The following is an 18,671-nucleotide window of genomic DNA, read 5'->3' on the forward strand; positions in this document are numbered from 1 at the left end:
TGCATTCGGCCATTTTTAAAGAGCCAGTTGTCTGTGAGAACTTTAATTCCCATTGGAAAAATTGGAGCTGCAATACAAGGACCAATAATTTCTTACAGGATGAAGTGGAGGCACTAGTTACTATGATTGAGGGCAGATGGCATGAGCTGGGCACCAGCAGAGGTCACATAAAAGTTCCACCAAAAGAAAAGAAGAAACGCTGGAACCAACTTGCTGAAGATTACTGTGCAATGGTGACCACCCCGAGGTCTGGAGGCCAGTGCAAAAAGAAATGGTAGGACCTTGGTCAAGTAGTTAATGTAAATAATATTTTCATTTATTCAATGGAATTGCAATATTAAATGTGACCAGCTGTATATGCCCCACCCGGCAGAAAGACACACTCTCTAAAATGTTATGTTTTCATCTTTGCAGAGGAAAGTGGCACACAACAAATGAGAAAGAACTCAAACAAGAGGAGGTTTGGCAAATCTGCAGCCAAGTGAAACACTTGGAAGAGGGGGTCGCTGCTTTGATGGGTCATGCCTGGAGAATAGCAACCACCACTGCACAAGCTGGGCCCACACTCAAGGGAGAAGGTAAGTCCTGCAAATTCCACAGTCTTGCTTTCCTAAATGTTAAGTACTGCACGGGCTAGCATGGGGATGTCTCGGTCAGCTACGCTTCGTTTGATGCAATGTGCTATCAGTCACCATGGTCCTTCAAATCAGCCTGCTGCTTGCGCTGTGTGAGCCTACCCATGCCACCCAACCTGCCCCCTTCTCTGCTGCTAATCATTTGTCTGTTCTATTATATTTTGCAAAACTAGAGGCCAACCCTGACGATGTAGAAGAAGATTCAAATGCAGACAAGCCTGAAGAGGAGAACATCTTCCAGACCAAGAGCATGGGGGTGAGGTTGAGTGGGAGGGGATGGATGAAAGCCCCACTGTTGTACTCACTCTGGAGGAGGTGCAGGTGCTGCCCATTGAGGTGCCAGCCCCTTCCATAGAAACATAGAAACATAGAAAATAGGTGCAGGAGTAGGCCATTCGGCCCTTCTAGCCTGCACCGCCATTCAATGAGTTCATGGCTGAACATTCAACTTCAGTACCCCATTCCTGCTTTCTCGCCATACCCCTTGATCCCCCTAGTAGTAAGGACCTCATCTAACTCCTTTTTGAATATATTTAGTGAATTGACCTCAACAACTTTCTGTGGTAGAGAATTCCACAGGTTCACCACTCTCTGGGTGAAGAAGTTCCTCCGCATCTCGGTCCTAAATGGCTTACCCCTTATCCTTAGACTGTGACCTCTGGTTCTGGACTTCCCCAACATTGGGAACATTCTTCCTGCATCTAACCTGTCTAACCCCGTCAGAATTTTAAATGTTTCTATGAGGTCCCCTCTCATTCTTCTGAACTCCAGTGAATACAAGCCCAGTTGATCCAGTCTTTCTTGATAGGTCAGTCCCGCCATCCCGGGAATCAGTCTGGTGAACCTTCGCTGCACTCCCTCAATAGCAAGAATGTCCTTCCTCAGGTTAGGAGACCAAAACTGTACACAATACTCCAGGTGTGGCCTCACCAATGCCCTGTACAACTGTAGCAACACCTCCCTGCCCCTGTACTCAAATCCCCTTGCTATGAAGGCCAACATGCCATTTGCTTTCTTAACCACCTGCTGCACCTGCATGCCAACCTTCAATGACTGATGTACCACGACACCCAGGTCTCTTTGCACCTCCCCTTTTCCTAATCTGTCACCATTCAGATAATAGTCTGTCTCTCTGTTTTTACCACCAAAGTGGATAACCTCACATTTATCCACATTATACTTCATCTGCCATGCATTTGCCCACTCACCTAACCTATCTAAGTCGCTCTGCAGCCTCACAGCATCCTCCTCGCAGCTCACACTGCCACCCAACTTAGTGTCATCCGCAAATTTGGAGATACTATATTTAATCCCCTCATCTAAATCATTAATGTACAATGTAAACAGCTGGGGCCCCAGCACAGAACCTTGCGGTACCCCACGAGTCACTGCCTGCCATTCTGAAAAGTACCCATTTACTCCTACTCTTTGCTTCCTGTCTGACAACCAGTTCTCAATCCATGTCAGCACACTACCCCCAATCCCATGTGCTCTAACTTTGCACATCAATCTCTTGTGTGGGACCTTGTCGAACGCCTTCTGAAAGTCCAAATATACCACATCAACTGGTTCTCCCTTGTCCACTCTACTGGAAACATCCTCAAAAAATTCCAGAAGATTTGTCAAGCATGATTTCCCTTTCACAAATCCATGCTGACTTGGACCTATCATGTCTACTCTTTCCAAATGCACTGCTATGACATCCTTAATAATTGATTCCATCATTTTACCCACTACCGATGTCAGGCTGACCGGTCTATAATTCCCTGTTTTCTCTCTCCCTCCTTTTTTAAAAAGTGGGGTTACATTGGCTACCCTCCACTCTATAGGAACTGATCCAGAGTCAATGAAATGTTGGAAAATGACTGTCAATGCATCCACTATTTCCAAGGCCACCTCCTTAAGTACTCTGGGATGCAGTCCATCAGGCCCTGGGGATTTATCGGCCTTCAATCCCATCAATTTCCCCAGCACAATTTCCCGGCTAATAAGGATTTCCCTCAGTTCCTCCTCCTTACTAGACCCCCCGACCCCTTTTATAACCGGAAGGTTGTTTGTGTCCTCCTTCGTGAATACCGAACCAAAGTACTTGTTCAATTGGTCCGCCATTTCTTTGTTCCCCGTTATGACTTCCCCTGATTCTGACTGCAGGGGACCTACGTTTGTCTTTACTAACCTTTTTCTCTTTACATACCTATAGAAACTTTTGCAATCCGTCTTAATGTTCCCTGCAAGCTTCTTCTCATACTCCATTTTCCCTGCCCTAATCAAACCCTTTGTCCTCCTCTGCTGAGTTCTAAATTTCTCCCAGTCCCCAGGTTCACTGCTATTTCTGGCCAATTTGTATGCCACTTCCTTGGCTTTAATACTATCCCTGATTTCCCTTGATAGCCACGGTTGAGCCACCTTCCCTTTTTTATTTTTATGCCAGACAGGAATGTACAATTGTTGTACTTCATCCATGCAGTCTCTAAATGTCTGCCATTGCCCATCCACAGTCAATCCCTTAAGTATCATTCGCCAATCCATCCCAGCCAATTCACGCCTCATACCTTCAAAGTTAGCCTTCTTTAAGTTCTGGACCATGGTCTCTGAATTAACTGTTACATTCTCCATCCTAATGCAGAATTCCACCATATTATGGTCACTCTGAGTGATTTGAGTGTTGATGGGACATTCCATCGTTTTCCACAGTCCGAGCTTGCGGGTCCCAGTGGGGTGCAGCGAGGCACACCTCGGGCCCCACTGTCCCAAGCTGTGTGTCCCAGCGAGATGCAGCAAGGAACACTCCTCGACCACGGTTTGGATGGCCACAACCACAGACTTAGCGGTGCCTCTCTGGGTGCATTGCTCAACTGAAAGGAAGCGTTACACTGGCGCACGCATGACTCTAAATCTGAGTCGATGCCAGGCCACCACACGTGAGATCTGGCTATGGCTTTCATCATTACGATGACTGGGTGGGTGTTGTGCAGTTCGCAAATAAATGTGTCTTTGCCTTTCTTGGGTAAGACCACACGATTGCCCTACAGCAGACAATCCGCCTGCAAGGACAACTCATCTTTGTGTCTGTGGAACGGCTTAATCATCTCCTGCATCTCCATTGGGACACTGGATCAGCTCCCATGGAAGACACAGATTTTTTACCAAGGACAGTAAAGGATCCTGGCTGGTCCAGGTCCTGATCTGGCGGGCCGTAACGGCGGACTGCTCGTTCTCAAATGCCTCCATGACCATGAGCAAGGCCGCTGGCTGTGGCATTTCCACCACAGTGGTGGGCAATGGTAGCCGACTGAGAGTATCTGCATAGTTCTCTGTGCCCGGTCTGTGGTGGATTACATAGTTATATGCCGACAGCGTGAGTGGCCACCTTTGGATGCGGGCAGAGGCATTGGTATTAATCCTTTTGCTCTCTGAGAATAGCGATATGAGTGGCTTGTGGTCAGTTTCAAGCTCGAACTTGAGGCCAAATAAGTACTGGTGCATTTTTTTTTACCCCGTAAACGCACACCAGAGCCTCTTTTTCAACTATGCTGTAGGCTCTTTCGGCCTTGGACAAACTCCTGGATGCATACGCAAAATCCCCGATTCGTTAGCCTGTTGTAACACACACCCGACCCCGTATGACGACGCATCGCTAGCACTAATCATTTACATGGGTTATACAAGACAAGCAGTTTGTTAGAACATAATAAATTTCTGGCTTTCTTAAAGGCAGCCTCCTGTGAATTCCCCCATACCCAGTCATCTCCCTTTCGCAGTAGCGCATGTAGAGGTTCTAGCAGGGTGCTTAACCCAGGTAGGAAATTGCCAAAATAGTTAAGGAGTCCCAGGAACGACCGCAGCTCCGTCACATTCTGTGGTCGCAGCGCGTTCTTGATGGCCTCCGTCTTGGCATCGTTGGGTCTGATGCCGTCTGCTGCGATTCTCCTTCCTAAGAATTCGACATCCTGTGCCAGGAAAACAAACTTCGAGTGTTTTAACCTGAGCCCCACGCGATCCAACCGACTAAGAACCTCCTCCAGATTCTTCAAGTGCTCAATGGTGTCCTAACCTGTAACCAATATGTCGTCCTGGAAAACCACTGTGCAAGGAACTGACTTTAGCAGGCTTTCCATGTTCCGCTGGAAGATCGCCGCCGCCGACTGAATCCCGAACGGGCACCGGTTGTAGATAAACAGACCTTTGTGCGTGTTGATGCAGGTGAGGCCTTTCGAAGACTTCTCCAGCTCCTGCGTCATTTAGGCCGAGGTCAGGTCCAGCTTGGTGAACGTCTTCCCTTCAGCCAGGGTCGCAAATAGGTCGTCCGCCTTGGGTAGTGGGTACTGGTCCTGCAGCGAAAAACGGTTTATCGTTACTTTATAGTCCCTGTAAATTCTAACCGTAACGTCCTCTTTAAGTACCGGGACAATCGGATTGGCCCAGTCGTTAAATTCCGCTGGTGCGATGATGCCTTCACGTTGCAGCCTGTCCAGCTCAATTTCTACTTTTTCATGCATCATGTACGGTATCACCCGAGCCTTGTGGTGGATGGATCGCGTACTGGGAACCAAATGGATCTGTACTTTTGCCTTCGAGAAGCTTCCAATACCTGGCTAAAGTACTGAAGTGGATAGAGAACTGGTTGGCAGACAGGAAGCAGAGAGTCAGGATAAATGGGTCCTTTTCAGAATGGCAGGCAGTGACAAGTGGGGTACCGTAGGGCTCAGTGCTGGGACTCCAGCTATTTACAATATACATTAATGAATTAGATGAAGGAATTGAGTGTAATATCTCCAAGATTGCAGATGACACTGATCTGGGTGGCGGTGTGAGCTGTGAGGAGGATGCTAAGAGGCTGCAGGGTGACTTGTACAGGTTAAGTGAGTGTGTAAGTGCATGGCAGATGCAGTATAATGTGGATAAATGTGAGGTTATCCACTTTGGTGGCAAAAACACGAAGGCAGAATATTATCTGAATGGCGGCAGATTAGGAAAAGGCGAGGTGCAACAAGACCTGGGTGTCATGGTACATCAGTCATTGAAAATTGGCATGCAGGTACAGCAGGCGGTGAAGGCGGCAAATGGTATGTTGGCCTTCATAGCTAGGGGTTTTGAGTATAGGAGCAGGGAGGTCTTACTGCAGTTGTCCCAGGCCTTGGTGAGGCCTCACTTGGAATATTGTGTTCAGTTTTGGTCTCCTAATCTGAGGAAGGATGTTCTTGTTATTGAGGGAGTTCAGCAAACATTCACCAGACTGATTCCTGGGATGGCTGGACTAACATATGAGGAGAGACTGGATCGACTGGGCTTTTATTCACTGGAGTTTAGAAGGATGAGAGGGGATCTCATAGAAACATATAAAATTCTGACGGGACCTAGACAGGTTAGATACAGGAAGAATGTTCCCGATGTTGGGGAAGTCCAGAACCAGGGAACACAGTCTAAGAATAAGGGGTAAGCCATTTAGGACTGAGATGAGGAAAAACTTCTTCACTCAGAGAGTTGTTAACCTGTGGAATTCCCTACCACAGAGAGTTGTTGATGCCAGTTTGTTGGATATATTCAAGAGGGAGTGAGATATGGCCCTTACGGCTAAAGGGATCAAGGGGTATAGAGAGAAACCAGGAAAGAGGTACTGAGGTGAATGATCAGCCATGATCTTATTGAATGGTGGTGCAGGCTCGAAGGGCTGAATGGCCTACTCCTGCACCAATTTTCTGTTTCTTTAACTCGAATAATGATGGGAACTTGCCTAGAACCTGGGTGCATGAGGCGTCGTCGACGGATGAAAGCACTCGGATGTCGTCCCAGTTCCAGCGGATATTTCCCAACCAGCTTCTGCTAAACAAAGTGGGGCCATCCCCTGGTACAATCCACAGCAGGAGTTTATGTACTGCTCCGTCGTAGGAGACTTTGACTTCAGCACTGCCAATTACAGGGATTAGTTCCTTGGTGTAAGTCCTTAGTTTGGTGTGAATGGGGCTGAGCTTGGGCCTGTGTGCCTTCTTCCCCCACAGCCTGTCGCCGGCCTTTTTACTCATTATGGACTGACTTACCCCCGTGTCCAGCTCCATAGATACTGGAATGCCGTTCAGTTCAACTTTCAGCATTATTGGTGGGCATTTCGTCGTGAATGTATGTACCCCGTACACTTCTGACTCCTCAGTGCGACTTTCCAATTCAGTCTGATCCACTGTAGATCGATCTTCCTCTGCAACGTGGTGGTTTGCAGGGTTTGCAAGGTTTGCAGCTCGCCTGCACATTGGTTGGAGGTGTCCCATTGTTCTGAAACCATTGCACGCATAGTGCTTAAAGCAGCATTGATGGGGCCAATGATCACCTCCGCAGCGCCAACTGGGTGTTAACTGCCTCACATTAACAGATGATGGCGGACTCTGGGCCAATTGAGGTCAGGCCACAGCAGCCGGTGTGTATGTTCTGCTCTTTCTGCTCAAAACCGATATTACTTTATGCACAGTACTGGCCGAAACTTCTTTGTTCTGCGAAATCTGCTTGGTGTTGTTGCTGGTGGACATAAATGCCTGAGCTTTCGTTATGGCTTTACTCAGATTCGGAGTTTCTACAGTCAACAGTTTGCGAAGGATTGTCTCATGTCCGATGTCCAGTACAAAAAAGTCTGAGCATTTGTTCTAGGAATCCCTCAAACTCACAATGTCCTGTTTAGTTTAGCGACGACTTCCTGGCCCTCCGATCATTGACACGTGTAGAACCGATATCTCACCATCAAAATGCTTTCCTTAGGATTTAGGTGCTCCCGGACCAGCGTACACAATTCTTCATAGGATTTTTTTGTTGGTTTTGCCAGGGCCAGGAGAATCTTCATGAGGCCATAGGTTGATGCCCCACAGACAGTTCGGAGGATCGCCCTTCGTTTGGTAGCGTTCGCGTCCCCTTCCAGGTCGTTGGCCACAAAGTATTGGTCGAGTCTCTCCATGAAGGCCTCCCAATCATCCCCATCTGAGAACTTCTCCAGGATGCCGACTGTTCTTTGCACTTTTGCGTGGTTGTTCGTTACCTCGTTGCCAATTGTTACACTCATAATAAATGGTGAGACTGAGTACTGTGCGTAATGAGCAAGAAGTGTGGCCTTAGCTCCTTTAATAAGATTCCAGAGTGCAGGTACCTCGTGGGTCACCTGCTTATATACTGTGCTCCCAAGGGATGCTGGGATCCCTTAGGACTCCAACAATTGGGCCCTCTGGTGGGCAAGTGTGATGCAGGTTACAAAGGGTTAAATACATAACAATGTGTAGCTGAAATAAAGCAGAAGGGGGGATTACAGTAACTGTGAAATCCAGTCACCAATGAGGGGCCGACTGGTGTCACAGGTTTCTACATGGCTAAAGCATGCATGGCAGTTCAACTTATAAGTTGAATGTTTGCCAGTGTGTACACCTGTAGAAACAAAACATCCAAACATGTCCATCTCCAAAGGAACATTAGCATCCAATGAAGGAGCAATTCATTAAGTTATAAAATATTCTTAAAATGACAACAGAAAAGGCAATACACAACAAGAATTCACTCATGGCAATACCAAATAGAGAAAGAACTAAAAAATAAATAAAAACAAGCATATTCAGCAAAGTACTGAATAAAAATAGTAGATTTGTAAAAATATTGTACATCGATGCTTGAATGATCATCTTTTAAAACAAAAACAAAAATCATCAAAATCTCAAAATATATTCTTATCACATTGTTTCTTTCCACATCCAAATTATCTGCAAGCTGAGCCATTTCTGAAGCGTGCTGATGTCAGCTTAGATTGCAATGTTCTCTATCTACTGATTCATTATTCGATCCCTAAGGTACCTAACACTGGAGGTCTGGTCAAGGGTAGTACAATGTTATTGGAACCTGTCCATTTTGGCTCAGTAAAAAAACAACTTTGATTTGCTCTCTAGTTTATAACTATTGGCATAACGTTCGATAACTATTTGCCATGTTTAGCATTCCACTCGAGACTCATTAAATCGAGTGCTCACGCCCCCTTAGGCAGCCACCCGACTCCAAAGCGTGCAGGGCTCCCGCCTGAAACAGGTGTTCGGCGCCTGGAATATGCAAATTGGGGTCCTAGTACCTTACACGTTCCTTCCAGTTATTCCAGATCTTCAGCAGCTGCTGGAGGCAGCCCACAAAGAGGTAAGCAAACTTTTTTAATAGTTTTATTTCTGTGGAGCCAGAAGGAGCAAAACACCAGAACATGCCGTCCTATCATTTTCAGGTGACAGTGCTGTGATAAAATGAGGTGCAGTCAATCTTCAGGCATAAAGAGAGTCCCCAATTAAAATTAAAATTATCTGGCTGACTTTATGCCCGAAGAACTCTCTCTCATTTTTCTGACAAATTAGTTCCAGCAGATCTATAAATCTATTTACAAACACTACATTTACATATTAGATGAAGCTAACATACACTTTGTACAATCATACCTTTTGTCATTTAATTACTCCTGCCTTCTACCCTATCACAGACCTTCCCCTTTGTTCTTTCCTCCCCTCCCTCCTTTCCCTGCAATTGCTTAAAATCTGTTACATCTCTAACTTTTTCCAGTTCTGACGAAAGGTCATTGACCTGAAATGTTAACTCTGGTTCTCCCTTCACAGATGTTGCCTGACCTGCTGAGTATTTCCAGCATTTTCTGTTTTTATACAGAGGAAATTATGGACTTTTCATCACAAGTAAAAATTGTGTTACAGAATAAAAGGAACTCTGAAGCCAATGGTGTGATCGCAGATACCTCGTGTTGTGTAACAATACACCGATAACAAATAATTCTGTGTCACTGCATGAATTTGAAGTTCAATTCAGAGAAACAAGCTAATATGAAATAGTGGTTTATTCACATCAAGGGTGTGCCATTTATTTGGGGAATGGGCACTTTACTCAGGATATGGGAAGTTTATCGGGGAAAATGCAATTAAAGCAGGTTATTATACTTCAGCAATCTACAGTCATAGTTGCCAAATCTGTTTTAAGCTCGTGAAGTTCATGTGGACTTCGTAGTAAAGTATAGAAATAAAGGTATTTTGAGGAGATTTTTGTGTTAACCACCTGGACACTACTCAGCTGGAGTGGATTGTCTACCCATTGTAAAGTCCTCCATCCCCTAAATGGAATAAAATCCGGGCGGATTCTATAAAGCGATCTACTCTGTCAGATTACTAACCAAGTGGTGAGGATTCAAACCTACCTCAATATGTCCAAACAATATCTAAAACAATAAACAGAACAGTGTCTAAGAAGCTCATGTTATACTCCATTTGCGCCCCCAGTCTATTAAAAAGAAAGCTTAACATTGTCTCACCTCATGTGGAGGGAAGGCAGCATCATACGTTCCATTGCCGAGTAATCTATTTAAACCTGAGGAACAGAGAAACATCCAATTGTTTTCTGAGCAAACGGTAATAAATATTTTAGCCAGTACACGTAATCATGCACTATCAAGTAGAACATCCTTTTGCTGATGTTATTTAGCAACGTGTATACTTTTCAATGAACCCATCAATAAGCAGTGATAAGACTGTCTTGGGAATATTTTGCTTGTGAAAATTATTGTATCTCATTGCTGTAACAAAAAATCTAGAATACTGATTCTCATGAAAAAACATTTTTGCCCTTGTAGTCTTTATTTCCAATTAAGCATTTTCTCAAGATATGCTGTCAGACACTAACATTTTTCATTTTCCAGAGGTTGGAATCTCCACGTAAACCCACAGCATTCGCGATCGCATGGGATTCTATTTACAGATTGAAATCAGAAATGTTTCATTCATCTGCTTGCTAAACTATCCAGAGGAGGATGATTTTCAAAACGATGTCAGCAACTTAATAGTCTCATTGGATCTTAAAGTAGATACAGCAAATGACGAGCTGATTATCAGGTTATATGCGATAAAACGGTTCACTTCATAAACATTAAAGAAGTTAGATATATTGGGCCCGAAATTGGTGAAAGTTAAGTTCCGCCCAAGTACTGTCCAAAGGACAACTGAGATCCTGACGGTATTTTGGGCGGAAGTTTCATGCAAAAATCTGGGGAAGACCGCCCGGCGGCAAAAATGTGACTTACTCGCCGATTCTGGGCGGCAGCAGGCGGGAGCTCCCATTCTCGGCGGCAAATGTAATCCACGGCAAAGTATTGCTGAGGATTCAGTTGGGCCCAGGGAAGGGAGAACTGATGAATTAAAAACATTTCAAAACATAAAAAACTACAGGTTGAACATCCCTTATGCGGAACCCTCGGGACCTGGCCTGTTCTGGATAAGGGGTTTTTCCGGACGCGGGATGATCACGTTAAATTGGATGGTACAGGTACTGAGCAAGGGGATATTGTGGCTGGCTGGCTTGGGGCTGGGAGTGTGGCAGAAAGATCATGGGGGTGGGTGGGGGGGTGTGGATCACGGGGTCAGGACAGCGATTGCAGGAGTCGGCAGCGAGGAAGGACTGCAATCTGTTCACTTTGTTCATGTCTGAGTTCTGCGCGTGCACCACCCGGTGTTCGGGAATGGTTCTGGATGAGGGGTGGTTCTGGATAAGGGAGTCCTGGATTAGATAGGTTCAACCTGTACTAGATCCCATCCACCTGAATCCCTGCAAAAAAAAAGAAAAGTGGACCAACCTTTTTTTGCAGGTCTTCATACTTACCATTAAGGTTAGACCTGCCTCCACACGGCGATCTTTTCCCCTGCTGGAACAGAGAAGCACCCAGACCAAACTGGCAGCTCGGCGGCTGGCAGGTCTCTTGTGAGCATCGCACACCGGCACACATCAGCGGACGGTACCCATTGGTCTTCTCTCTTCGCAGGCGGCAGGACTCCACCAAACTCGCTCTGGGGGGGGGGGGGGGGGTGGGGAGACCGCCCAGAAACCAGGGAGACCGCCGACAGCAAGTCCACCAATTTCGGGCCCAATTACTATTATCAGAGTCAGATTAAGAATTGTTCATTGTTGGGGCCCTGAGCACAAAGAACCTTTGGGTACCGGCCTCACCCTCCCTCACCCTCTCTCCCTCCCCCCCTCACCCTCTCTCCCTCCCCCCCTCACCCTCTCTCCCTCCCCCCCTCACCCTCTCTCCCTCCCCCCCTCACCCTCTCTCCCTCCCCCCCTCACCCTCTCTCCCTCCCCCCCTCACTCTCTCTCCCTCCCCCCCTCACCCTCTCTCCCTCCCCCCCTCACCCTCTCTCCCTCCCCCCCTCACCCTCTCTCCCTCCCCCCCTCACTCTCTCTCCCTCCCCCCCTCCCCCCCTCCCCCTCACCCTCTCTCCCTCCCTCCCTCACCCTCTCTCCCTCCCCCCCTCACCCCTCCCCGATTCAATAATATGCATGAGGAAATAGGCCTGGAGAATGTGTCTAGGCTGCATTAATAATAAAGAAAATCATATCACAATATACTACACTTAAAAGAAACTGCTTAACTTTGTCATACACATGCACAAATAAATAAAATAACCGCTCACTTTCGGAAAAATGATTACCAAATATGCAACAATCACAGAGGCGCAAGTTGCCTCTATCATAAGTTCCATTGTGTCTAGTTAGAAACTGTGAGGCATGAAGGAGTGAAACTACAGTGTGATGTACAGGATCATTCCTTTAACATCTGGAGCCCTGGTTCAAACTGCCTCCGCCCCTTTATTATTATGGAGTTTCTTTTCTGTGGAGAATGTTTTAGTTTTCTTCAAGCTTCCTATTACCTTTGATTGTAAGGTTCCTCATAGTTGAGCAAACAAATATTTTAATATCTGGTGAACTGCAACAGCAGGGTCCCATATTTAGCCAAGGCCCCTGGGCACAGTCCCATGAGCCTGTGCGTTAATTGGCCCCTGCTTATTAAACTTTGTGAAATGGATCATTTCTGAAATGTCAGAGCCAAATGTCATTTTTCTTGTTGTAAACAGTACTCTTTTACTTCTTTAGTGTAAATACGGAAAGTATTTCAAATGGAAAAAAACGACAAACTCTTAAATTTAGTGGTTTGATAGGTTTTTTTATTGAGTTTTTGATGTTTTATTTTGTGTTCATCAAGCTGAGAAGAATGGAAATGCTCTCCATTATCACACTCCATGTCTCCATGAACCATTCCCAGGTCCGGAAACTGACGAGATTGGGTGCAACGCTGTTTTTTTACACTCTGCCCGATTTTACTCTTCATTGAAGTCAACAGATATTGATATTGGGCGGGGCATAAAATGGCCATTCCACCCGATCCCATGAGTTTCCCGCCCAGCGAATTAAGTTAAAATAACCCCCAGAGAGACAGATTGATTTAAGAGGAAATTGAACTGATTCAGCTGTTGTAAAATTTTCCCTCAGTCTAAAGCCATCATAAGTACAAAGCTAATCAAAGGCTTTGTGGTAGCATTTTGTAACAAGTCAGCAACTGTGCTTCGCTTCAAGGATCAACTTAATGTTGAGCATTAGGAGGTGGGTGGGGTGGATTGACCCATCCACCTCCACGGAGGTGTGTGGGGGGCCTGACCCATCCACCTCCATGGCACGAACCTGGTATTACAGTACTTCCAGGAACGGTGCAGTGGCTCTAGGCCTTTTGGCTAAGAGCATTGGCACAGAGTGATCCTTGATGTGTGCAAGGTGACCTCTGGCGTTTGTGATTTGACAAAGAATTTTAAGATTGGCAACGAAAAATTAAAAAAAAAAAAAAAATTTGTACAGAGGAAGTGTCTTCTTTGTTTGGACATTGAGGAGAATTACAGTAAAATACTGTTTGTACTGAATATGGTTCATTTACTTGTTTAATGTGAAATAAAAATGTTGCTTTATACCAGATCTGATAGAGTGTATATTCTTCCATCTTCTGAAGTCAAGGAGCATTTATGGCAGCATGGGATATATTCTATGAAGCTGCACAATGGATTCTGCGTTTACTTCTGGGGTCTCACTACATTTACCAAGATATTGAGCCGATAAAGGCATACTCTATTCCATAGGGGATGCAAGGTTCTCTTATGGGAGCGGTTAGTGTCACTCAACCCAAGGAAACAGCTGGTATCAAAATCTAAAACCTCAACACCTATCTTGGAACATACACGCACCCGACATTTTCCAGCCAAAGCCATCAGGATTTGGGTATCTGGGCAAATGTTTCTCCTCCATAACCCTAAGACCGAGGTCAGTTGTGCCTTCGGAGATCTGTTAAATCAGGGATTGAGCTTGGGACCTTCTGCACTCTATGATTAGTACTATATTGATCAGTACCTTTACCCAATAGGTCATTGGGGGATACTTTTATCTAGTGAGACTTGAACCCACAATCTTCTGACTCAGAAGTGAGAGTGCTATCCACTGAGCCACAGCTGACACTGCTGATACTTATATATATAATACACATAGAACTAAAACAACACAATATTATCTGTTAAACCACAATTATTTCCCCCTTTCTCTTCAAGGTGGTGGCTTATACAGGGCACAACTATATCATAGGTAAGACGTAACACAGTTGTTCCTGATCCTACCCACACATTTTCTACCAGGGTAACTGGATGGCTATCAGGAGTGGCGATCAGGGTGACTTTTAGCTCAATTTGGGCAAAACCGCCGCCCTTTCATGATCACCACCCCATCTTGGCACAGATCCCACCTTCCTGGCTGTATAGCACAGGACTGCACCATATGGTGCATTCACTCAACAAAAATAAATGCAAATACACTGCAACATTTTTTAGGACTGACAGGTTGTTTAAAAAAAATATAGGTGTTCTGTAATTAAAATTTAGAGAATTAATAAAACATTACCCATTTTGGATTTTGCATCTTCATATTTCGTCCTCTGCAGCATGTGATGCACTATTCTACTTCTTGTAGAATTACTGAAAAACGTGTCTTTGTTGTTTATGGTGAAGCTGAAGAGGGTTTTTTTTTTTTTAAAAGAAAAAAAAAGAGAATGTGAAGTTCCATGTTAAAGTTTTGCATGCCAATAATTAATGGGATCAAAACAATCGAGGGGTTGTAATTTAAATCATAAAACATAAAATGTGGGATATAAAAGTTTATGTACACCCCCATAACCTCTCAAGCCCAGTACGCCCTTGAACTCACTCTTTTGGAATGTGTAATATCAGTGCAAATTAATACAATTAGAATGATTGACATTTGTACATTTTCAAATTTTGTGCATGTAAAATACGCATGGATGACAAATACTTACTGGTGCATACGTGCTCTACTGAATGGTGCTGTGTAGCAATCAGTCTCTTCCAGATCTGGCAGAGCCTCTTTATCGAGCTTCATTGGATTTTTTGGCAACCAACTCTTCAGCTGTCGCAGATTCCTCTGAACACTAATAAGCAAATGCCAGACTATTAATATTTAAAATGAAATGCACTTAAATAATCCTAAAATATTAGCTTAAAATTTGATAGTTCAAAGGTAATTACGCTTTATCATGACATGCACAAGAATCAATCATCAGCTCACTGCATTTCTTCTCAAATCTACAAAATACTGCAAGCCAAAATCTATGTGACTACTAAACAAAATAGAGCTGATGTTTACTATTCAAATCAAAGTAAAGCATGCTAAATATTTATTGCATGTGTCCTTTTTGTTAAATTTGTCTTGAAATCTTTCCAATGCATTGAGGTTTAGATTCTTTATTCATTAAAAAATTAGTGATTCTAATGTCTTCCTTTGTATCATTTACATGTCTACATTACATAATTATTTAGTATATGCCTACAATATTCATTCAGTAACAGTATTGGGAATCGTTCAAATATTGAGAAGGGCCAGTTTACTTATCACATGACCAATCTAAGCCTTGCCCAAAAGTATTGTGTCTTATAAATTATATAGTCTGTTGAACAATGTGATTTGAAGTGAAAATTACAAAACATTGTCATTTTACTCCAATATTGATTGTACTATTAGTTAGGGAAGCAAAAAGTTTGGAGATGGGTTGAATGTACATGGACAATTCATTCTCAAAGGTTTAAAAATACTTTTCCTCTGATACTGTTGTTTTTTGTCATAACAGGATAACAAATCTGGTGATAAGTGTTTAGAATTCTGGCTGATTGTCAGATAACATGCTTGGTGCACTGTGGGTGACAGTCAACTCCGAGGTACATCCCAGGACAACCATTAATCGTAAGGCGAGATAGTGTATTGTGAATGGCTTGTGGTCACATCACTCAGACTAAGCATGAGCTTTAACTACTCTCCCAGTTAATGATCAGTTTTATGAACCATTGCCAAAGTAAAAGCCGTCGAGGCCATGGTAAATGCACCTGACCTTCCTGTTGTGCATTCTGGAAAATGTGCTTCCACCCCTGTGATACATTCCTTCAAAGGAAATTAACAGCATAAAAGCAAGCAAACCAAATAACTCATGCAGTGGAGACATGCAGTTAGGGCAGTGTTTCCCAAACGAACATGCAACTCCAAAGGTGGAGTGTGGCGAGCTGGTCAAATGTCGTTCTTTTCAGAAAGAATTGCAGGGGAGGAATGAAAAAGCATTGTGACATTCAGCCCAACACATGACGTGGAAAAGTTTGAATTTTCACTAGCACGGACAGAAGGTGGTATTTGGATGTTTGCCCAGATCATACTTGACCAATGTGAAAATGAGGAAACAGGTCTTGCAATCTTCTCCATTTGGGAAGTATAATGTATGCACTTGTGAGCATGCTCACAGGTTTGTAGGGCTGTTGTATTGTGAGTGGCTTAGCCAGTCACATGATTTTCACAAGACTCAATAAAACCCCAGTCAGTTGGGTCTAGGTCATCCATGATGAGTTATGCAGTTGCGAGCCTAGTGGATGAACTGATAACGTGTAGTGTGATTGTTAAACCTTTGTTAATAAACCAATTAGTTCTTAATAGCAATGTGTTGCTATGAATTCTTAAGCAAAGAACCCACGAAGCAAATAGATTACAGGAGGCATCACAGTAGGTCCATTATTTGATAGCAAAAGTATTCCAGTTAATTATATAACTTTGAGTACACTGATACATCACAGTAGATGCATTATGAAAACCTTTAAGAATGTTTTTCTGTAAGTAAACAACTGAAAATCTGAAGCCCCGATTTTAACTCTGGGAGCGTTTAGGTTGGGCAGGGGCAGGTGCAAGGCGGAAGGACAGCCCCCATAGACTCCTCGGCATAAGGGTGGGCCATTTCAACTCCAGAACTTCATTTATATTTCTCTGCACGGCTTCCTGCCCAAAGTCGGTGGGAATGGCACAAGAAATGACAGGAGCGACACAGCCAGGGACCTGTAATGTCTGTAAACTTGTAATGTTTGTAGCTCCACACTATGGATGTGGACGTATTGTGTACTGCAACTGCAGAGTTATTAATAAACAGAACCAGGCAGATTCTGGAGGCTTCCGAGAGAGCTTCCTACTATGTAGGAAGCTGTTTGTGCTTGTGCTCTGTGAATATATCACATTTGGCGATGAGATGGGATTTTTCAGATGATTTAAGCTTAAATTTTGTTGGGGAAGGATTCAGCCAGCCGACAGAGAGACCTTGGAAGTTTCTGTTTTTGGAAAAAAGCTACAAAATCCGAGGTAAAATACAGCACACGGTGTGAACAGCAAGAGATTAAAATGGCAGGTGTAATCGGACATTTGGGGGAATATAGACACGACCGGGAACATTTTAAAGCGTATGTGGATCGGCTAGAAATGTATTCCACTGCAAATAACATAATCGAAGTTCCAGACAATGCAGTCCAGAACCGGGCTGTGTTGGAACGTAAGAAAGTGATCTTCTTATCGGAGGCGGGTCCGGCATTGTACGAAACCCTTGTAAATCTGCTTGTGCCTGACGAATCAAAGGACACAATGCTTAAAGAGATTTTAACGAAGCTGGAGCAGCACTATAACCCCAAACTGTTAGAAATTGCTGAAAGCTATCGTTTTGGGATTTGGAATCAAAAGACTGATAAAAGCATCAGTGATTACATCAGAGCATTAAAAAAGCTATCGATGCACTGTAATTTTGGAAACTTTCAAAACCGAGCATTACGGGATCGTTTTGTTTGTGGGGTGAAAAATGAAGGAAGTTATTGACAACGGATGATTTGACTTTTGAGATTGCTTGTCAGACAGCGAGGTCGATGGGCATGGCCGAACAATATTCCTGAGAATTAAATAATGATTACGGTCGTCAGTCAACCGAGGTAAATCACCTGCAGGTTCAAGGTAAAAGATGGTGGGGGCCCAAAGTCTCAGAAACTGGAAATTCTAACAGAGTGTCGAAGTCGTGCTATAGGTGCCCGGGACAATACATTGATCAAATTTGTCCATACGTGAAGGCAGAGTGTTTCTTCTGCAGGAAGACTGGGCATCTTGCGAAGGCGTGCCGACTGAAGGGTAAACCAGCTTCCAAAGCTATGAGTCCAGCGTTCAAAGCTATAAGTAGAAATCCCAAGAGACTACATAGCATGGAAGAACAACAACAGGACGAGGAGATGTTAGAGTTACATGTCATCAGGAGCACGAGGTTAACGGACAGCGATTCGGAAAGCATCAAAATCCACATAGATGTTGCGGGATTCAAGATACCCATGGAAATTGACACGGGTGCATCTGTGAGTGTAGTACCGGAGTCACTGTACCTCGACAAATTGCGTGATTTCCAACTGGAGAAATCCAAGATAGAGCTGCGAGGCTACTTGGGAGAAAAAATTCCTGTGGTAGGTCGTATCACCGTCCCGGTGAAATATAAAGATCAATTTCAGAACTTGCCTCCAATAGTAGTGAAAGGAGACAAGTCTGCCTTACTAGGAAGAAATTCGTTGAGCTCACTGAAGCTGGATTGGAGCAAGATTTTCCGTGTTGAAACGAGATTTTCATCAATGGATGAGGTTATCAAGAAGTATCCAAATGTGTTTTGCGAAACGGGCAGTCCGATCCAAGGCTTCAAGGGGAGTGTCAGGGTACAGAAGGACGCTAGATCGGTTTACTACAAGCCGCGTTCCGTACCATATGCACTCAAGGAGAAAGTTGAGCAAGAACTCAAAAGACTAGAGACTGAGAACATTATTTATAAAATAGATC

The 18,671-nt window shown here is 44.2% G+C and overlaps 1 protein-coding gene across 1 annotated transcript in view; it reads right to left on the bottom strand.

Annotated features, from left to right (window-relative positions):
- ano3 (anoctamin 3) overlaps positions 1-18,671 on the bottom strand; it is a 334,095-nt gene that overhangs the window by 275,613 nt on the left and 39,811 nt on the right. Inside the window, exons 5-7 of the mRNA XM_070898640.1 lie at positions 14,812-14,943; positions 14,400-14,506; positions 9,949-10,004 (exon numbers count right to left, since the gene is read on the bottom strand). Of these exons, the coding sequence (XP_070754741.1) occupies positions 9,949-10,004; positions 14,400-14,506; positions 14,812-14,943 (295 nt within the window). The remainder of the gene's footprint in view (positions 1-9,948; positions 10,005-14,399; positions 14,507-14,811; positions 14,944-18,671) is intronic.

Source organism: Pristiophorus japonicus, chromosome 14 (assembly GCF_044704955.1).
Source record: "Pristiophorus japonicus isolate sPriJap1 chromosome 14, sPriJap1.hap1, whole genome shotgun sequence".
Taxonomy (NCBI): Eukaryota; Metazoa; Chordata; class Chondrichthyes; family Pristiophoridae; genus Pristiophorus; species Pristiophorus japonicus.